The sequence below is a fragment of the Lacerta agilis genome, chromosome 3, assembly GCF_009819535.1.
Source record: "Lacerta agilis isolate rLacAgi1 chromosome 3, rLacAgi1.pri, whole genome shotgun sequence".
Lineage (NCBI taxonomy): Eukaryota > Metazoa > Chordata > Lepidosauria > Squamata > Lacertidae > Lacerta > Lacerta agilis.
In genome coordinates, this window is record NC_046314.1 from 45486598 (window position 1) to 45509640 (window position 23043).

Genomic DNA, 23043 nt, shown 5'->3' on the forward strand with positions numbered 1-23043 from the left:
CTTTCTTCCATCTTCACAGCAATCTTGTGAGACGGGCTGTTGATGCCCTTTATTGAGGAATAAGGACCTGAGGCGGGAAGACATTGACTTTTTATGACTTGAAGGGGTTGTTCCCCCAGGTCTCCTTGGCACAATTCTCACACTTTGACCACTCTCATAAGTGTAGTTTGCATGGCTTCAAAACAGCAGTACGTCTTTGCTAGCCATTTCTATAAGATGGAAGAAGTTAGAAAGGAAAGGTAGATAGTTCAGATACCATGGTGCCTTTATTGTGACAGAAGTCTTAACAACCATATTGATGTTTTCAGCTGCGGCAGTAGCTCATGCTTAGTGACCAGGCAAATGTTCTTATCAAAAGTATTGTTATTTTAGACCTCAACCCAGTTAAATCACTCCACATACTTTGATTTCAGCTGGTATAGTGCTGTTGCAATAAGTTTTAATTTGGCTGTATATCAGACTGCCCATCAGCTGGATGCCTGGAATGGAGTACAGATGGGAAATTAATTAGATTTTAAAAGCACCATACCGATGAAAAATCCCTGGGCAAGAGCAGAATTTGCTGAAGATGTCATTTGAACTAAGAATGCTGGAAATGCAATCAAAATTCTTGTCAATACTTTTTTTTTTTTAAAGATCACACTGTTAGCTTAGAATAGAATCATTGTAAGCCACATGCAGAAGAAATGTGCCTTTCATGGGGTTTCTTTAAAAGTCTACTGGGAGGGAATAATTTGCCAGCTATCACTGCTTGTTACAGGTTCCATCTTGTAGCGTTTTATTACAGGTACAAAAGGTTGATGCATTAGTGAATAATACACTTCAAAAAAAGTTCATGCTTAGTAGTTACAACAGTGCGTGCCCATACTTAGAAACAGCAAACTTCATGGGGAAATTTGCATCCCGTTGAAGTCTGTGACAAACTTCCCACTGGTTTCTAATGGACCCAGATTGGATTGCATCCAATGACTTTTAAAGAATTGTGCCTTATACTCAAACATCATAGAAGGATGTTCTGTATTGCACAGCATGAACTCCATAGAAAAGAGCACCGCACGCCTTATTTTTACTCTTTTGTGTTGTGTTGTTTACTTAAACTCCTTTCTACTATTACTGAAAGAGGCTAACCCTACTACAGCATTTCAATGCTGAATTAATTTAAAAACAAAACAAAACAAAACTACCAGCCAGTGACCTCCTCCCTTTCACCAAAGATAGAAATATTTAGGAAGAAGCTCTATCTGGATATTTCTTCTAGATTATGGGTATCATGTAGTTAGCAAGGAATTTAGGAGCAAACGTAGCATAAAGGTACCTTCACTGAACTTGATTCTCCTTATCCAGAAAAGAGGGACACATTAAAATGTGCAAAGAGCACATCCATAAAACGATCCCCCTGCAGCAGTATTCAATGGCTTCAAATGTAGCCACAGTGATGGTGGGTTCTCCAACACAAGGTGAAAAGGAAATAATTGAAGCTAGATATCAAATTCCTTAGCAATCCAAGGTGGACCCCACTGTATCTTCTACCTCATCGCTCTTCTCTTTGTGCGATACCTAGTGCAGGTTGAGATGCACTGAGCATTTGTAGCTTACATATCATATTAGCAAATACAGACAATAAACGCACAGAATGAGGAGTTGTCCTAATTGCAGCACCAGGGCATTGTCAAAAGCCCTGATTTTACATGGCAGGGAAATTATGCTCCAGGCAGATAAGCTTGTGCAAATGTTTAGAACTGGGTGGTGCTGGTTAGTCTTTATGGATGCGCAGGTAAGACAATGCAAACAGCAGCTTGTGAACATGATGCCCCAAGGCTAAGGGTTAGCTAATAACAAGCTTGAGTGTTAGAAAGCTAATGTTGAAGCAAAGAGTTTGCAGTGTGGGTCCTGTAGCCCACAAAACTGATCATGCAAACGTTCAAAGCCAATGGAACCCAAAATGCCCAAATCTGATTGGATGTGCTGCCAAGGACACTAGATAGCTCCTAACTCCATGGACATCTGTTTTGATTATGAGAGCCACAATAACAGGTGAACAGAGATCTGTTGACACTGACAGATCACAGTGTGCACATCTCTAACTTAATACTTAACCACGTATTCTCAAAATGTAGTTGCTTTGCCTGTAGAGAGAGACTTGCATCAACAGCAGCATGCTTGAGCAGATGAAAAAAACTATCACTGTGTGTGTTGTTGCCTGCACACTGTTAATCATACTTTCCTTTCTTTTCAGCTTGTGATCAGCTCTCTCTTGGAGTAGCAGCTATCTTTGGACCTTCACATAGCTCTTCGGCTAATGCCGTGCAATCTATCTGCAACGCTTTAGGGGTTCCACATATACAGACGCGCTGGAAGCATCAGGTTTCAGACAACAAAGACTCATTCTATGTCAGTCTTTATCCAGATTTCTCTTCACTCAGCCGCGCCATCCTTGACCTTGTGCAGTTCTTCAAGTGGAAAACTGTCACGGTTGTTTATGATGACAGCACAGGTAGGTATCACTGTAGGACATTATGTAGCTGTATTTGAGGGCATGCATAATGCGTTCTGTTCCTCTAAACAAGCAAATAAGATGTGATTGTGAGATTTTGTTGCAGAACAATAGAAAATAAAATGCACAGATTCATCCTACCTACAATCCCTTCATTATGCATAACTTTTTCCAGTATATTTGATTTATAGTGACATGAAAAAGGAAGAGAAGGATTTCAGATCACCACATTAAAAGCTAGAGGTTTATCCAATTATTTGTCTAGGCATCTCAAGTCAAGGAAAACATCTGAAAATTTCATGAGGACAATCTCCTTTTTCCTGTTTCAGATAGAAAACAGACCAGGAAAGGCTGTCTGTTTTATGTATGTGTGTCTTTATTAAACAGAGGACTCTGTGACCCTTGCTGTTTACATTTTGTAGAAATATTTGCAATTGTAAACCTGCAAAAAAAAACTTCATAAAGACTGCAAGCAAACCAGAGGTGTTTATCTGTAACATTTGGGAAGAAAACAAATCCAAAAGGGGCATTGACCACAGAGTTGGGAACAGCTCTGTGTGCTGAATGAAAATGTGCAGTTGTCCCTGTCCTTATTGAAGTTCGCTAAGAAACTTCATATGCAAAGGGAGTTTTGAACACTATACACAGTGATGCTGTTGCCAGGAGGCCAGGTGTTCAGCAATGCCTTTCCTGCTGGGTGCTCCTGCACAAATGTGTACCTGGTGATGTAAATATGAGTACATAAGTCTTATTTTATTTTGGTAAGGTGTGTTTGTTTCTCCAGATCTGTAGAGTTCTAACCACAGAAAAATGGGAAGGGCTGTGGTTCAGAGGTAAAGTACATTCTTACTGTGATTCCCCTGCCAAGTGCAGTGAATGGCTACTAGATAGAGGGCCTTTCCAGTAGTGGCACCCTGGCTGTAGAATGCTCTCCCCAGAGAGTCTCACCTGATGCCTACCTTGCTGACCTTTTCTCAGCAAGTGAAAATATCATCATCATCATCATCATCATCCTAGGCTTTTGGTTTACTTCATTTTTAAGGTTCTTTAATGAGTTACAGACTCTTTGGATACTTCTGGAGTTTAAAGACGTGTGAAACATTAGTGCTGCTGTGAGCTTACTTTTATAGTTATCTTCTGTTTTTGATTATAGGTGCATTAGATTTTACGGTTTCATTTTTGTATACAGCTGTTTTTAAATCTTATTGTAAGCCTCCCAGAGATTCTTTAGTTAACGGGGGTCATGTAAGTAAAGAAAATAATGTTTTACAGGCAGAAAGTTCAACCACTGGCATCTCCATGTAGGGTTGAGAAATACTCCTGCAAAAAATCTTGAAAGTTGCTGCCAGGCAGGGTAGACAGAACCAAGGTCCAAAGTCCAAAGTCCTGACTCAGTAGAAAGCAGCTTCCTGTGTTCCATACAGCAGACTATTCATTTGCTCTTCTGAAGGCAATTTTCCTGTTGCAAGGGGGAAAGTGGAATATATTATTAATGATAAGCGCTGTAATTAGATGTATGCTTCTGATCACTGCATGTCTTTAAAACCTGTGGTGTCAGTTTAAATGCATAAGGTTGCACACCTAACCCCACTTATTTGGGATTAAGCCCCACTGATTTCAATTACAGTATGCATACTTAGGATTGCATCCTCACACCAATACAAAATAATAATATTCACATGAAAAATAAAATTGGACTAAATTTAAATATAATGAATATCTAAATCAAATTGGAACCCTACATTATAAGGAACCATGATAGTTTCTGATCACCCAGCACAGGGTAGCAGTTGCTGTTCCAATAAGAAAATCATGTCTGTTCAACCCTCTCTCCTTCCAGTGCCTATATCCGTGTACTGCTTGGTTTTTCAAAGTTTGCCCAAAAGATAAAAATACATCTCCTCCCACTCCAGTAAAGATATCCCCACTCAGGGAATTACTATTTTTAGTATTGAGTTCATGCTCATAACACTACAACTCACTGAAACCCAGTGAAGCTGAATGTTGGGAGATTCGGGACAGTCAAAAGAAAGTACCTACTTCTCCATGCAGCACATAATTAAACTATGACATTTGCTCCCACAAGAGGCAGGGATGGCTATCAAGTTCGATGGCTTGGAAAGAGGATTAGACAAATTCATGGCTCATAAGACCATCAGTGGCTACTGGTCATGAGAGCTATACTCTGCCTCTGCTTCTGAATACCACTTGCTGGAAACTGCAAGAAGGGAGAGTGCTGTTATGCTGAGGGTCTGCTCTGCTGATTCCCATAGACATCTGGTTGGCCACTGTGAGAACAGGATGCTGGACTGGATGGTCCGCTTGCCTGATGCAGCAGGCTACATTCTTACATTCACTTTTAAATATATACATCAATGGGTCCCAGTCAAGCAGACAGCCGCTGCACAATATACCGGTAATTGCTGCACAAGACATCCAGGGCCTCACACATATTGCTGCTGTAAATCATAGTTTTGGCATGTGGTGCAAAACACTCCTAATAAAGAGCTTCTGTTGTGTCCATGCTTTGCATCACACCTTCAGTTTTGTTTGTTTGTTTGGGGGGGGGGAGTGAGGGCCTCCACTTAGAACAGGGGTCCCCAAACTAAGGTCCGTGGGCCGGATACGGCCCGTGAGACTCAGTTATCCGAACCACGGCGACCCCCACTGCCTGCTGCCGCCGCCCGCTCTTACTAGCATGGCTGCCCACTTCTGGCTCGGCAGAACACCGGAAATAGCTTGTGCGCATGCGCAAGTGTCATTTCTGGCACACTTCTGGGTCTGAGGAGGCCTGGTAAGTTTGCCGACCCCTGACTTACAATAATAGAACTGTAGGCTTGGAAGGGACCCCAAGGACCATCTTGTTCAAACCCCTGCAGTTCAGGAATATGCAGCTGTTCCATACACGAATTGAACCTGCAACCTTGGTGTTATCTTACCAACTGAGTTATTGCTCCATCTAAGGTGTGTCCAATTTGGTGCATCTATGGAATAATGATTGACCTGAATCTGTCCCCTTTTTCTCTCTGTGGCATACTAAAATCTAGATGAAATGTACTGAGCTTGGGGCCACTAGCAATGTCATGGGAGAGACCCATTTGACCATTGTTTCCACTAGCAATAAGTCAATAACTTTCAAATTATCAATGTGCTTCCAAGCCTCATATGTGCATATGTACAATAGCTCCCCAGAATTCACAAACCTGAGTGGAAGGACATTTAACAGCAGGGAGATCCCAGGTGATTTTCATCTAGCCAAACCCTGGCATTCAAATCTTTAGGGTGGCATGCCATTGGTGCCCTTGTATTTGTGATGTTTGTACTTATAGGTGTATTAATACAGTGGGCGCCACTCCTATTGAGGAAGGGAGATGTTAATCAGCTGCAGAGAACTGCAGGGCTCTCCAGAACAGAGGGGAAGGTGGCATGTGAGGCTGCAGGGGGAAGTGACAACAATGGAATCTCTTCCTTTGGAGGAGGACTCCACTGGATCAAACACCTTTCCATGAATGCAGGAAAACCAATTAGACTACACCCTTTGAAAAGTGTGCATCCCTTTGGCAAAATCTCTACTTCCTCAATCTGTTAACACAATTTACAGGCCATATGTTATATTAAAAGTCATATTATAAATGCTTTATAGGAAGCCATTTGTAATAAACTATTTATGGTGGTTGTAAGCATGGCACAGTCCTGGGCAGTTACAGAGTGCTGTGTACTTTTAAGGGTGAACCATAAATAATTAATAATAACAATAAATATCTGATTTACAGGCCACTTGTTTCAAGCACTGAACAAGAACCTGTTAAGGGAGTGATAAACTATAGTTATAACAAAAAGGGATTTTATCTTTTGTACTTCATAACTATCTATTTCATTTTTAATGAGCATGCTGCAGATACATTGTTTATCAACTGCCTGAAAATGAAACCTTAATATCAAGGGGAGCTCACTTTCCCCGTGATGTTCTTCATCATGGCAGAGCACATATCTCAGGACCATTGACTTTGCTGCAAGGAAGGCATGGGCCTTAGTCATCTGCAGGGTTTGTTTGTCTGTGTTCCAGCAGTGGGAAGGTCTGAAAGGGGCACCAAAGCATGTTCAGCCTTCCTACTTTCTTGTTCAGTGTGAGAAGATTGGTTGAGCATACACAACCAGCACATGCAGGACTGTTGAGGCAGGATTGGCACAAGGGGTGCCAAGTTGAATACAATATTGGGGGGGCCAGGTAAGCCCCACCCCACATAATCCATCACAAGATGCACACATGCATACCATTTGAATGGCAATGCCCATCAACTGAGGGGGAGGCCTCAATTATTTTATGAGGGGGCAAAGGGACCTCTACCCCTAGGTGTTGGCTCCTATGATTGGCACACACACTCCTTCATTCACTCAGCAGTTGGTGCCACAGTTCATGCATATTTGGCTCAACAACTGAAGAGGATTTCAGTCTGTGGCAAACTTTGCATTTTGCTCCGGATCTCAGCATTGCTGTAACTATGGAAATATCTTTCTCTCTCTCTCTGAGAATTCTAAGCAAGCATCCCTTGATTTGTGCTAGCGATGTACTATACCATCCCTGACGTGCACCTGCAAAATACCCACACATTTTAATTAAGCCTGCCTCTTTTATGTCAGGTAAAGCAAATGGCAAAGCTTGATCTCTTGTATTCCTCCCAAGGTCTAAAAAGACGAAATCCAGCTTTCCCCCTGGATTTCTCAAAAATCCAGTTACAAGAGCTAATCTTCTCTAAGCTGAAAGGAGGAGATCAGTCCTGTTCTAAAGCGTACTTTGTAGACAGTAAAGTTTTGAAGCAGGATTTCAAGTTGAAGCCTCTGTGGGTAACAAGAAACGTGCTATCTTCGCTCCTGATTTGCATAAGCCATTACTTGGTAGTACCTTTTGGTTATATAGTTCAGTGGCATCTAATGGCATATGCAAATGTGTTGCTGTAAGTTGAAACGGGTATTTGGTATTTTCTTCCTCTATTTTGCCAATTACCATTTGCTGAGGTTGTAGGTGAAAGATTTAAGCATCCGAGAAAGAGCCTGTTTGTGCCTTTGAGTGAAAGCCAAAGGTGGAAAGAAATGATTCCAGAAATGAAGTGCTTTTAAGGTTATGTGCTGGAATTAATCTCCCCCCCCCCACAAAAATATCAGTAATGCTTCAGAGGCCCCCCTTTTAAAGTTTTCTTTGTCTCTCCCTCCTCTTATATAATTAAACAACATCAAAATAAACAAGGGTCATGAGTAGGATGGAAATGTACATTGATCAATGAAGGGAACTATTCAGTGCAATTCTATATATGTCTACTCAAAAGCAAGTCCCAGTCAGTTCAGTGGAACTTCCTTCTATTTACCCAGAAGCTGAAGTCATTGAACTCCATAGGATTTCTGCAAATATGTATAGGATTTCACTGTTAGCTATCCAAACACCAGCTACTTCTTAATTATACACCCTTTCTCCACTTATAATCCAATGTTTTGTAGCTGTGAGGGCCAGTTTACAAAATACCAGTAACCAAAATCCAATGTACCGTATGTACTTGCTTGGAGGAAGGTGACTTCTCAATTAGGAGGTCACAGTTTCTATTGAAATTATTGAAATTGCTGTTGGATATATGCAGAATCTGCTGCTTTACACTCTCTTTTGGCTCCTGAAAGTGTACGTGGGAAAAGTCAGGATGGCTTGAATGAAAAAATGCAGTGTGAGCTGCCCCTTGGTATGTGTGTTTAAACACAGTTGTATTGAAGTAAGTTCTACTCTTAGCAGATCCACTTAAATTAACACACTAATGCTAAACATGCCATTTCATTCCCCCCCCCCTGACATAGCATTACTTTCATGCAGATTATTCTCTTGCCATCCTGTAATGTGAACCATGTGAGATGGAAACATTTACATGGGTATTGTGCTATCTTAGTAGCAGTAGCTTTGTGGGAAATAATTGCACATGCCCTGTGGTGGTTCCTGTGTTACCATCCATCAGTAATCTGATAGTTATTATTTTGAATGGACAAGCAAGTACTACAGTTTTTACTGCACTTAAATGCATCTGAATTAAATCTTGCAGGCGAAAAGTACAAAAATTCAAGGTGCATGGAACTTTTGATAACCAAGAAGCCAGTCCACAGGACTCTTTAACCTCTAAGTTAACCTCAGTCCACAGGACTCTTTAACCTATGGATTTACTTGGTTGGCCCAGCAATTATAGTGCAGCTTTCAGGAAAATAGTAACTTGTAGCCTTCCGTCATCATGGAGCTTCTTTGATAAGATCACTATGCTCAAAATTGATGGGGAAGCATATTTCACAGTTACTGTTGCATCTTGAATCAGCCCAGGGGCAGTCTAGTTAGAAAGACATGAATTACAATAATTATAACTCAATACGGCAGAAAGCATCTCTTATGAATCTACAGATGATATTGGCAAAAAGCAATTTATGCTGGTGGAATCCTAAATATAAATGTTAACGGTATTTTTTTTCTTATTTAAAAAATGGTTTGTGTATGTGTATGACATTTTCATTTCACAAAGAACTCAGACCTTTACCTCTCCCAAATGACTTTGGCATTCAACAGAAGGCACTGTAAAACACACTATTAGTAAATAACACTTTCCAATCCGTTTTGTAGGGTGTGAGGATATTGATTCTGGGTGGTGTCATGTAGCTTTGTATCCTCTCAGTACAGAATATTTTAAGTGACCTATGCAATAACGCCAAGGGCAAACACAATTAGTAATTATGTGCTAGAGCTAATTACTGCATGGTGCCTTCCTTTTCATGGAAAGCTATTGTTTTATTAGTTCAGTATTGTTCAACTGTATTTGTTTCTCAGTGTTAAAAAGCAGAGAAAATTTATATTTTAATTATTGTTTTGATGGCTTTAGCGTTTCTGCATTAAGAATCTGTCATGATTGTGAACATTAATTTGACTTACATTTAAATATTCTGCTTTTTTATCCCCATAAATCATGTGAAGTTCATTGAGACTCTGATGGAAGGAGAAGCCAGGCTGATTGTTCTGAATCTAAAGAATAAGAAGCTCATGCAGCTGAGTAGTGTCAGGAATTGTCTGTGTGACAGCAGAGAATGTGTTTTTAAAGTGAGATCATGGAAAGGGTGTATTGTTCTGGTTCTGGCTGTTGAAGTACAGTATAGCATATTTTGTTTCCCCTAAAAAATTATATAGGACTCCATGAAGCCAGAGACACCGATTTGACAGCAAAAGTCTTCAGTTGGAATATTGTGGGGGGTGGTGGGGGTGGGATGATGCTCAGCCTGAAAATGTAAAGGAAAAAGATCATATACAACTTAAATAGGGCACTATATTACTGTTCAAATGTGTGTGTATCTTTAATGTCACACATTTCTCTAAGTCAGTCTAGTTACAGTATAACCCAACAGTTAATCTCTTTTAAGGGCAATTGAGACTCACAGGTGAAGTCAATGCACAAAAGGCAAGGTCAGATCAAACAAGTAAAGTTCAGTTAAAAGTCAGCAAGATCAAGTCACTGTAGGCAAGAGCCGATCAAGGCAGGGAAAGTCCATTCAGAGTTTCTTTTAGGCAAAGGTCAAAGAAAATCAGGAACTTGGATAGCTCCATTGAGCTCTACTAGGTGAAGCTGTGTTCTGCTTTTATAGCTGTAGAAATACATTGTCCCAGCAGGAAGCAGAATCCTTTCATAGGCTGACAGGGTGTGTCGTGTGGTTGACTCCACCTCCCTAGAGGAGCTGGCTAAGTAGTTAAAGGGAGCTCATCCGATTGTTGACCTCTATCAGGCTTGGGAGATGAAGATACTGCAGATGACTCAACCTCTGAGCTGGAGGATGACTGCAGCAATTTTGTCCTCGCTCAGGATGGCTATTACCAAAGTCCACCCCTAGGGAAAAGAAGCCCACCACCATTTGGGGTAATGGGGACCTTGCTGGCAGGGAGGGGAATGTTTCCCCACCCCATTCTACCCACTTGCCTCTGGAAGCACTGTTCACCCACCTGTATTTTAGGACTGTTCCAAACTAAAGACAAAGCCCACCAAACTATATTATACCAGTAGTATCTATTTTGGAAAGCGGTTTGTCCCTTGGTTTTGTAAATGCTCACGTGCCTAATAATAATAATAATAATAATGGTAATAATTTTATTATTTGCACCCTGTGCATCTGACTGAATTGCCTCAGCTTCTCAAGATATCATTGCTAAACCTGGTATGAGGGTTCCTGAGATGAGGGTTGGCGCTCTTCTTTGTCATTCAGGTGCCAGGTGCCATTTTGATTCAAGATGGTGGACTGAAACATCACTTTGATGTGTCTGAGCCTGTTTCTTGACATAGTTTGAGCAGCTAAGTTACACTACCCATTTAAAAACAATATATTTTTGATATTTAACAATTCCTAGGCTGTGCCAGGAACTCCCCACTAGTATCAAACAAATCTAATAATAGGTTGCAAATTAATTAAATATGTTCAGTATGCTGTCACACAGTCCACATTCTAGCTTTTGGTTTTTATCATTCATTTAGAGAATATGCAATATTCATTTAACTGGGACTATAAATTTAATGTGCAGGTTTGCTGAGACTGAATTATTTTATGTGCTTCCTCACTCTTTTTTAATACATAAACTCTGGAAACAGAGATCTCGGGAGATTTTATTTCTTGCAGTCACAGTAACAGATGACTTTGGCCTCTCTCCCTCTCGCACTCCCCCTCCTCGTGTAGTCAGCTGTTCCACACATGGATGCCAACCACTCTGAAGATCACTATTTCCCCTCCATCAACTTTTGTGCCTGAAAACGTTCTCATTGGGATTCTGCACCACTTTTTGCTGCATAGTGATAAATCCTCATCCTCAACATTTGGCAGTTTAGGGAACAGTTTTCACAACATACATTTGGTTAACAGCCCTCATATATTTTACTGTCAAGACCGATTTTGCTATAGCATCTCCACAGGCACATGCTCAGTCAGTTTATACATAAAATAATGGATTAGGAGGGGGACATGTTAAGCCATCAGTCCGGTTAAGCAATCATCCAACATATGCATGTAATGTTGCCTGTTTAATGTCCCATTCTTATCGAAAGAAGGAATGGAGGTCTGATTTTAACACTGAAAGGGGTGCATAGTGAAGAGAACAGATTCTCCTCTCTACAGTGGCTTACCTAACCACAGGTATTATCCTCAAGCACTTATCCCCTCAGCCGAACATTCATACTAGAAATAATTTGGCCTGGCTGGAAACCATCTAAGCCAAGGGAAAGTACAGTAGAGATGTGAACCATAGACAATGGGAAGGTCTTCCTTCTTTATACATTGCTAGGGCAGCTCTGTTTTTCAACAGAGAGCACTCCTGTCATCACATATAGAATTGCTTTGCATTACAATATGCTCTCTGTTATTGAGATTACATGATTGTTGACTCTGCTGCTGCGATTTCTTCTGCTTTGTTCCATTCATCCTGCTCCTTTCAATGCGGTATTCCATTTTCTTCTGCTCCCTTGCAATCTTTCACCTTGTTGTATTATTTGTTGCCCCCAATATAGTTATTCCCAGACAGGATACCTGATGAATTGGCTTTCATCTTGTGTATGTTTGCTGCTAGGCATGATATTAAGCACAACATTTCTGTGTTGTAGGCTGCATTTTTATAGCTTCACTCTGTTCTTCCCGGGAGTTATGTGACTATCAATAACCTTGTATGAATTATATATTATATTATATTTGTAACCCACTTTCCTGCTGGCACAAAAAGTAGCATTCCAAAAAGGAGCAAACTCCAAACACAGATCAAATATAATAAAAAGCAATGATAGAACTTGACTGAGAAAAGCACAAGCTCTCTACCTACCTGCATGCCCTACCCCCATCCCCAGGTCTCCAAAGCAAAATAATTTTAATATTTCCAGAAGGCTGAGAGAATAATGACCAAGTGTGCCTGCTATACGAAAGAATTCCAAAGCCTGTGTAAGTGCAAGGGATGAAAAGGCCTGCCTCACATTTAAAGTTGGGTTTGGGTGAGCAGAGGGAGGAGTGATCTGTATGAACAACTGCTCATTCATAAGAGGACTTTCCAGAATGAAAGGCCCAAATCTCCCCATTGCTGTTGTCTGGAAACCAGACAGCTGAAATTCCTCTTGCCAAGTATAAATAGTAAAACAGAAGCTTTGTGTGCAAAGGTCCCTTGTTTAGTTCCCAGCATATCCAGGTAGAGCTAGGCGATATGAACAGTCCTACCTGGATATGAACATTAGCTGAGCATTCACTGTGTATTATATGGAGAACTTGCGACTCTCGTCATTTCTTGGTGCACTTTGCTTTAGCTGTTGTTGAGGTTGTTTTGGAGAAATTCTCGTTACAATTTATGCATGTGCAGCAGCAGCAGCAGCCTTCCAGCTGGCCGGCTTCAGACCCTGGATGTGTTTGCCTGCCTGGAATGTCCTTGAACTCTGACAATGCCTCTTGCATGTCTGGATGGAGAACAGGGAGGGCTGCATGAATGTCTGTAGAAACTAGCAAAGGTAAAATTTGCAGTCATTGCTCAGCTCGATTCCACTTCTGCCCCACCATGCACTGGTGTGTGATCTTTGGATGATTTCCAAGAAGAGAATGCAGCCCTCAGGGTAGAAAATGTTCCCCATCCGTGCTGGGGAGCTTTTGCCAATCACTATAGAGAAAACTGAGGTAAATGGACCAATGTCTTGACTCTTTTGCTATGTTCTTCTGCTCTCTGCCAACTCTGTTCTTCCCTCTCTTCTGCGTCACCTTCTTCCTCCGCTTCTTTCTTGTCTAAGTTTCAACTTTAAAACACATTAGATAACTTCCCACTTAATTATGTTAGATGCTTCCCAAGAGGCTTTTTTTTTTTTTAAGAACCTCTTGCAGTCTTTTTTACAAATGGAAGATGATTGTCAAATAAAGTCTATGGAGACTTCTCTAAGATGCAACTGATAGTTAATATATGGTAGTCAAGATCTGTGAACATATGGTAGCTAAGATTTAAGAACGTTTTGTGTATTGCTTTCTAATGACAGCCCAGAAAAGATAATTTCTGCTGGCTGGTATGTAGGATATGGTTAACACCAAATTAGTGTATAGATATTTATAAATCATTGCCCCTTTTCTCTTCCTTTTCATTGACTAGTGTACTAATGTAACTAAATATACTAGTAGGATACACTGCTTCACGAAGGGGTTTGTGTCAGAATCCCTTGCTAAAATGAAGGGGGAAACCCTTCATTTTAGCCATGTCTTGAAGTCATTGTGATGTCAGTTGACTGACAGGTAGGCAATCTTGTGAGACTAATCCTGATCTGGCCTGGTGAGATTAATCCTGATCTGGCCTGGGGAGCCAAAAGGTTTCCCACCCCTGAAGTAAATGGTGGATCCTACAGTTCTGCTTTTTCTGTGAATGGGGCAGACGCAGTATGACTTTCCCATTGCATCTAGTTTGGCTTTCTTGAGTGACAATAACATGTCCAACTGTTGCTGATTCTTGTACTATCCAAAACTGTTCCATCAATTTGGAAAGTCTAACTATTTTACAATTGGTCAAAGTTTCCTCTGCTGTAAATGCATGTGTGTGTACATTTAGTTATGGACCAGTTTTATGAGATTTAACAGCAAAAACTATGTTTTACTCCCAATATATAAAACAATCCAGTAATCGGGGGGGGACGACGACATATATCAAGGATGAGGAACCTATGCTTCTCCATGTGTTACTGGACTACAGCTCCCATCATCCCTGACCATTGGTCATGTTGGTTGGGGCTGATGGGATTTGGAGTCCTACAACAACTGGCGGGCCATAGGTTGTCCGTCTTTGATGTAACACTTCTACTTAACTGGTGCAGAAATGGCTTTCAGATGAGCAGAAAAATGCAACTTTGTTTGCAGCCGGTTGTTGTATGTGAAATATTCTTGTACAGCATTAATGAGAATGATAAATAGCTTGACAGGCTGGCCAGGTGGCATGGCTGTGGCATGTAAGGTTGCTGAACAGGAGACCTGGGTATTTGGAGCAAATTTGGGATGCTTGTTTCCCAGGGCCGGCGGAAGTAGAGCATGAAGAGGAGGTGATGTGATTGATCTCTTTAGAAGAAGCTGCCAGCTGGAGTGCTTGCAAACCGCTCCTCCTATTTCTCCTTAAAGTCAAATTGATGGCAGCTTCTGAAAAGAGCTACCATTCACACATTTTTCTAACCATTGAGCTGTAGAGCTGAAAGCACAGTTACTTCTAAAGAGGAGGAACAGCTTATTTAAACGGTCAGAAAGAGACGCATATGGTGAAACAATGGCAGGGAACAGACCTCTGTTCTATGCAGCTGTTCTTTCTAACCTGTTTTTAAAAAATGATTTTGGAGCAGCAATTCATCTTACAAGGGCACATTTTATTTTTCTTATAGTAATTCTCCCCATCAAATATGCAGCCATTTATTTTCCCTCTGGAATTTAAAATGGTATTTTACAACCTCTTACTTCAGTCTAGTTAAAAGTGCTACTTTAATTTTCGAGGGGATTTCTACCCCAGGGTTTTTAAAGTCTTTGTAGTCAAGCAATCATCTAAATTGATGTTATATTTCTAACAAAAAGCTCTTGCATATGTTGTAACACTTCCAGCTCCTTCCCTCCCCATTTCACAGCCTCTCATTCCTCTAACCTGTTAACTGTGGATGAATTATACATTGTTTTTAGCTCTGCAGTTAGAAAATATATTGTGGTAAAATAATTGAATCTATTACCTGTAGAATTATGGCAGCAATACAAGACAGCATAACTCCCGGCTGTTTGGGAGTCGGAATGCTGTTGACTGAAGGGACTCTTGGGATGGAGTGAGTTTAATATGTCAGTAGGCAGGGGATTCTACAGATAACAATACCATGTGCTTTGAGTAATATGGGCCTTGAGCAAAAGGAACTGCGTGGGAACAATAGGGGTAGAAGAAGCCTCAGGCAGTGCCAGTTAGAACCCTAGAGACTGTGCAGAAATAGCGTGTGTAGGGTTTATTGGAAGGCCAGATATGATATGAACAAATGCTCCCTGCTACTTCTGCAGTATCTGTAAGTTCCTCCTATTTTACACACAATATATCTTCTGATTTGTTCTATTACTTCCACTATGCTTAGGATTGTGAATGTTTGTAAAAAGTTAAGTGAAACCCTTGGTAGGAACAGGAGGTTCAAATTGAAAAATGTACCGTCCAACATTTCTCTGATGAAATGTCCTATTTGATGATGATGATGATGATATTTTTACCCCACCCATCTGACTGGGTTGCCCCAGCCACGCTGGGTGGCTTCCAACATATAAAAATAATAATAAAACATTAAACATTAAAAACTTCCCTATAGAGGGCTGCCTTTGGATGGCTCGGGGATCAAATAACTCCATACCCACCAACATTTCTCCTATGAAAATAGGGACGTCCTAAGGAAAAGTGAGGGATGCGGGTGGCGCTGTGGTCTAAACCACTGAGCCTCTGGGGCTTGCCAATCAGAAGATCAGCAGTTCAAATCCCTGTGACGGGGTGAGCTCCCGTTGCTCGGTCCCAGCTCCTGCCAACCTAGCAGTTCGAAAGCACGCCAAAAAGTGCGAGTAGATAAATAGGTACCGCTCAGGCAGGAAAGTAAATGGTGTTTCCGTGCGCTGCTCTGGTTCGCCAGAAGTGGCTTGGTCATGCTGGCCACATGACCCGGAAAAACTGTCTGCGGACAAACGCCGGCTCCCTCGGCCTGTAAAGCGAGATGAGCACCGCAACCCCAGAGTTATCTGTGACTGGATTTAACTGTCAGGGGTCCTTTACCTTTATAAGGAAAAGTGGGACATTCCAGGATCAAATCAGAAACTGGGACGGCTTCTGTAAATCCAGGACAGTCCCTGGAAAATAGAGACACTTGGAGGGTCTGTGCTCACTTTCCTGAACTACCTTGATCAATCCATCTTTGTTAAAGTAGAAAAGTGCCCCAGCATTTGCCTACATGGATTTCAGTAGTCAGTATATCTTGCTGTATATCGCCAATGGTCGTGACAATGACTACATGGATTGCATTAAGCTATAGCTTGAGATTTCTCTTGATTTATTTATTTTCTTTCTTTCTTTTTTAAAAAAATATGTCTGGTTACATCTAATGGTTAGCTCTAGGCTCACTGAAGTGTGAAAGCACTTATACTAGGAACTGGACTGAGACCATTTCAAATCCATTGTATTGTAAACTTGCTAAAGTGCTTTCAGATAACATAGGCTGAATTCTTTCACATAACGTTCCTGATTTTCTCCCACTAGCATTTTGCTAGCATTTTGTTCTAAAAACCTTGTGGTAAAAAAAGAGATCTGTGTAGCTTAGTGTGAAAACCTTTTTTCCTGCCTTTTTTTTAAGGTGTGAGCTAAAAATAGTTTTCAGTGCCCTCGACAGTCATGTTTATTTTTTTCAAAATGGTAAAAGCAAATGGGTGCTAAAATCTGTTAAGAGTGTTGTGGTGAATATATATTTCTTTTTTAAAACTAAAATCTTTTTCCGCAATTTCTCACATTCATCTAGTAAGATTTTGATCATTTTCAAAAATAGAGACATCTGTACAGACTGGAGAATTATCTGTACAGAGCAGGCGTCCCCAAACTCAGCCTTCCAGATGTTTTGGGTCTACAACTCCCATCACCCCTAGCTAACAGGACCAGTGGTCAGAGATGATGGGAATTGTAGTCCCAAAACATCTGGAGGGCCGAGTTTGGGGATGCCTGGTACAGAGCCTATAGGCATAGAAACAGTGACATTTCAATTTAAGTAATTCAAACTTATTTTATTATTACATATAACGTTTTTTCACTACGCACATAAACCATAGACAAAAGCAAATACTTTGAATACAATACTTTGGATTACGCAATATGAATATAGCGTTTGTTTTTGCATGGCCTCATCTTATGCTACCATTGTTACAATGCATCATATGCTCTTTTTTTTTTTTTTTTTTGCTAAGACCTGATTAATCATTCTGCCGCTGTTATGGATCATCACTCTCTCACACACACACTCTTCCCATGGCAAGGGGTCCTTGTGACTACTGCAATCTATGTAAAGAGGCTTACTATTTTGATTGCCCATGCATATGCCTCACCTTCTTGAGAGATATTGGCCTAGAAGCTTTCTACTCAAAAGAGTCAATGTACATGATAAGACCTCTTAATATGTTATGACAAGTTGACTGAAGTTTCTTCCATGCAGAACTTAATGAATGAATGATTGTGGTGAATGAGGCAACCCCCATGACTGATTTAGAACACTGGTGCAGATTTTTTTGTTTGAATGTCCATGTTGGTCTACAAAACCAAAGCTGCATGTAAAACCAGATAGATTAGTCTCTTAGAGTAAATACTGTGATTACAAACTATTAGTGTAACACACTGGTATAAGTGAATTAGAGGATTGCTACATATTCTTCAGTAGAAAATACCCTAACTCCCAGATAAGGAAGATTTGTCTGTATCTGAGAAGGTAATCCGAATTCAGGCTGCTTACTGTCTATCAATATTAGAAAAGAGGGAGGCAGAGAAGCTGCTTGGAGTTGGGATTTTATTTTTAAACATGAATTTCCATGTTCATATGCAAAAAGGAGGAAAATTAGAATGAGTAAAAGCTAAAAAGGGGGGGGGGTCTGGCTGCTCTTCCAAGATCATATTTTCGCTTCAACAACTTAACCTTGGGTCTCCTTTGTCTCTTTTTCTGCTGAAAAGGTCTCATTCGATTGCAAGAGCTTATTAAGGCTCCATCGCGGTACAACCTGCGACTAAAAATCCGCCAGTTACCAGCTGACACAAAGGATGCAAAGCCCTTGCTCAAGGAGATGAAAAGAGGCAAGGAATTCCATGTCATCTTTGACTGCAGTCATGAAATGGCAGCAGGCATTTTGAAACAGGTAATTACACCCCTTTCCTAAATGCAACACTAAGATAAGGCAGAGACGGTATTCAAGCAAATTTTTGGGAGGCCTGCTTATGATGATGGAATCTGGTTAGCAGTAAACCAGAGTTATTGTCACTGCACATGAAACGTTCACTCTGGAATGGTCAGCCTGTGGCCCCTAGTACTGCATGAGGCCCTCTACCTAATTTCATGAAGCCCTTGCCCTAGTTTCAACAGCCTTCTGTCAGTGATTAGTTCAGACCTCTAGAAAGAGCAATCCATTGTTCCTCCAGCAGCCTGCTGGGTGGGGAGCAGTTGAGAGGGAGCAAATATGTGTGCGAGTGGTTGGGAGGGGAGAGAATCAGAAAGATAGCTGGCAAGAAAAAGAAGTGGCATAAAAGAGGGTAGCCTGAGACACCTTTGGTTTGGTGCCCCATGTGTCTTTGGCCCTACCTATTGATTAGTATGGGATGCGGGTGGCACTGTGGTCTAAACCACTGAGCCTAGGGCTTGCCGATCAGAAGGTTGGCAGTTCGAATCCCCACGACGGGGTGAGCTCCTGTTGCTCGGTCCCAGCTCCTGCCAACCTAGCAGTTCAAAAGCACGTCAAAGTGCAAGTAGATAAATAGGTAAGGTAAACAGCGTTTCCATGTGCTGCTCTGGTTTCGCCAGAAGCGACTTAGTCATGCTGGCCACATCACCCAGAAAAACTGTCTGCGGACATACATCAGCTCCCTCAGCCAGTAAAGTGAGATGAGCGCCGCAACCTCAGAGTCGTTCGCGACTGGACTTAACTGTGGGGTTCCTTTACCTTTACCTTTTATTGATTAGTACATGCACCCCAGCAGATTGCCACAGAGGGAATGTAGTTCTCAATCATTCCATGGTGCAGTCTGATGGCATATGAGGCCACCACTTCGTTGAAGTCTGAATCTATGCCTGGATAGGAGACTGTGATATAAAGATGTGATATAAAAGTAAGAAAACAAAGAAACAAATACAGTATATGGTTTTCTGACCCTGCACTAAACCCATGCCAAAAGCAAACAAAAGGAAAACATTCATTCCTCAAATGGTTCTTGAATTCCAAACCATAATATGCAGGAAGGGTGCCTCTATATGCTACCAGAAGTATTTTAATAACGTGGATTGTTTACTTAGTCTGGTAGTCTGCTACCCTAGAGTAAAACTTCCTGTCTTATTTTCACTTCTTCTTCTTCCAACTGTTGTTAAGCAAAGCTTCAATATATCTGAATTGGTGTGGTCAGATTGCTTGCACTCCACAGTTTCATCTGTGTGGATGTGGTCAGTGTTTACCAAGAACCTATCCCCAGTCACATCATAATAACAACAGCAGTACTTTAAAATGCTGGCACCACAGAAAGTTCCAAGTGGAGTGGAGAACATTTCTAGGAGGTCAGAACCTAAAAGCACTGAGAAAGTATTATGGTCTAGACCCAATATTGGGACATGTGCAGTCTCCAGAGTGCCTTGTATGTGATAATGGTGTTTTCGAAAACAGGTCCACACCATGACATTGGTGAACTGGGTCCCATACTGACTTGCCCAGTAGAAGACAGAACTATTTCCTCATGGGCTTGAAGTGAATGACACTGCTGGAGGAGAGCAATGTAAAGCTTAAGCCCTTCATTCAAATTAGCAGGACAGATTTATTTGGGCTGGGTCTGAGTCATGTGTCAACCTAAGTTTTGGTGTTTTCTACAAAATAGTTACTCACAAACTCACAAACTGTGCATTACCTTGGTTTTATTATGATATCTCATTGATTGGACATGCCTAGCGCAGACGTTCATGTTTTGCAAAGAGGTGGGTAAATATGTGTACCTTCCCTTTCCTTGAAGCTTTTCTTTGGAGACTGCCATTGTTCAACCACCTGAGCAGTGGAGATGGAAACTAATGGAAACTTACTTTGTCTCCTCTGTCCCGTGGTCTCACTTGTGTTCATAAATACAGGTGAGATCTTAACCTTTAGGTTCATGGGAGGAGAATTGTGCTCCCGGAAGGGATCCTCTCGGCAGTTCTGCCTCTGTTCACAGATCAGAAAGTTAAGATCAAAGCCTTACTTTTGTTGGACCGCAGCCTAAAAGTGCAAGAAAAATTTGCTGATGTTGTTTGAATATTCATACGCTTTAAAACACTTGAGTCCAAGATGTTTACTAGTTTTGTGCTAGCTAAGAACCCAGAAACCTGAACAATAAGTTAGTCTATCAGCCAAGTTGCATTATTTATAATGGACCAATAGGTTGTAGGTGAGCAGCCACTGTGGCTTTTATTAGTTTCTCTGTCAGCAAAAACAGCCCTGTACTATATAAGTATTAGAGCAAAGTGGAACCCTGACTTTATCACTCCCATCTCCTTTACACAGTAAAAATATTTTCTTTGCTGAATTACATCTTTCCCATCTCGCTTATTAATGGCGAGGATTTGTTCTCCCTAATGCTCCAAATATACAAAACCAATTCTCAGGCTACTTCCTTGAGCAGATAAAGAACATTCACTTGAGTATATGCAGCCATGGATATTTTCCTTAGGAGTGCACTTTTTGCATATGAATTATTTTGTTAAATATTTCCTTCCTTTCCCTCTTGATACTCGGAACACTCTAGTTCATCTAATAGCACAAGTGTCTGTGTCTTTTTTTAAAAAAATTAGGCTTCGGCACTGATATGCGAAGTGCCCCCCCCCCACCTTGCCACCCATATTTGAGTTGATTATGTGTGTAACAGCATGATGAGAGTTTCATATTCTGAATCCATGCTACATATATTTTGCAATGAAGAGCACTGCAATGCATTCAGCTGGCAAAGGACCTGATGAAGGCGGTTGCATTTTAATACCCCTATTTATTTTCACACGTCTTATGCAAGTTGCCTTTAAGACTCAGTGGTGTTGTCTCTAACCAAACCTTGTATTCCCCCCAAAGAAAAGAGAAGAACAGACACTGCTCTCTTCGCTGACGTCCTTGGAGCATGAGGTGGCATAGCATAAATGCCTGCTCTGAGTTGCCCCTCTTATGCTCCAAGGTCTTTGATGTGGGGAGAAAGATGTAAAAATTCTGCTGCAACTCTGCTCTGGAATCTCAAAGCAAGCAAATTAGCAGACTTTTCTGACCTCTCCTTTTTCGTTGAAATCTTAAGAGGCTTGTGAGCCAGGGGTCTAATATTTTCCTGGGGTATGACTGGACTGCGTCTGACCTCTAGCCCACATACCCAAGGCTTCCAATGTGGGTAGGTGAGAACATTGCCCTTTCCTTCTGCTGTAGCTTAAGAGCCAGAAAGTGGCAGTCTGGTGCACTTGAGGATATCTTGCATGTTTGTAATGGAGAATGGAGCCCACTCTGGGATTTGGGTACAGAATGGAATAGATTTCCCTACCCCTAATCTATATGTGTCATACATTCTCATCACTTTGTAGCAGTCCTAGATGCTGGTTTTCAACCCTTCCTCTTAATTCTTAAAAATCCATATCAGAAGATTAAAATTATTAGCCATAGAGTGCTGATAACACCAAGATTGCAGGTTTGAACCCTGTATGGGACAGCTGCATATTCCTGAATTGCAGGGGGTTGGTTTAGATGATCCTTGGGGTCACTTCCAACTCTACAATTCTATGATTACTTACCAAACAAAGAAGATGGGTACAGTGAGGCTTCAGGGATATGCTTTTAGCCCCAGCCTCTGAGGTCACACCAATTTCCCCAGACTCTCACATGTTTAGGCTGCAGCAGGGAGCCTCAGGGAGCTGTGAAGGCGTTCAACCTAAACTAATGAAGTAAGAACCACAGGACTTTGGCAGCAGGGCTAAAAGTGCTGCCCTGTTGTATAGGTGTTCTCATTTGATAAACAAGGCCTGAAATAGGCTGTTCTTTGTGCTTCTACAGTGGTACCTTGCAAGATGAATGCCCCGCACAATGAAAAACTTGCCAGACGAAAGGGTTTTGCAGTTTTTTAGGTGACTCACAAGACGAATTTTTCTATGGTCGTGCTTTGCAGGATGAAAATGTTTTGCTATTATTATTATTATTATTATTATTATTATTATTATTATTATTATTATACAATGCATTCCTATGGGAAACTGTGCTTCGCAAGACAAAATTTTCGCAATACAAAACGACTCACGGAACGAATTAATTTCGTCTTGCAAGGCACCACTGTACTTGATTGTCTCTTGGTGATCAGAACAGACTATTGACAGCCTTAATTCCTCTGAGGAGTTGCCCTGTTTGGTGATCTTTTAGGCATTCTTCTCTGCCTAGCCCCCACCCCGGCCCCCAATGCAGGAGAGACACTGTAGAGAGAAGGTGTGACTCAGTCACATGGATAAAGCAAGGCACGTTCCTGATTCCTGACATTCAAGACTCATCAGTGCTCCGTTGTGTACCTCTTTACAGCTCTATTTAGCTTCAATTTCAGCTCATATATTCACAATAGCTCTTCCTACTTTCATCCATTTGTCTACATGACACCATCTTGGTGGACGAAGTTACGGTAGTTCTGACTACGGCAACATTAGACTCAGTCTCACTTATTAATCCAAGAAATGATTATGGAAAATCTAAACTGCACAGGTGAAGCTGATGTGCTGCTTAGAAAGATTTGGAAATAACACCGGGGACTT

At 41.2% G+C, this 23043-nt stretch overlaps 1 protein-coding gene across 4 annotated transcripts in view; it reads left to right on the forward strand.

The window, feature by feature from the left end:
- GRIK2 (glutamate ionotropic receptor kainate type subunit 2) overlaps window positions 1-23043 on the forward strand; it is a 438302-nt gene that overhangs the window by 165762 nt on the left and 249497 nt on the right. For all 4 annotated transcript variants that reach the window (XM_033143497.1, XM_033143496.1, XM_033143498.1 and 1 more), the window contains exons 4-5: window positions 2237-2494; window positions 18234-18415. In XM_033143497.1, the coding sequence (XP_032999388.1) occupies window positions 2237-2494; window positions 18234-18415 (440 nt within the window). The remainder of the gene's footprint in view (window positions 1-2236; window positions 2495-18233; window positions 18416-23043) is intronic.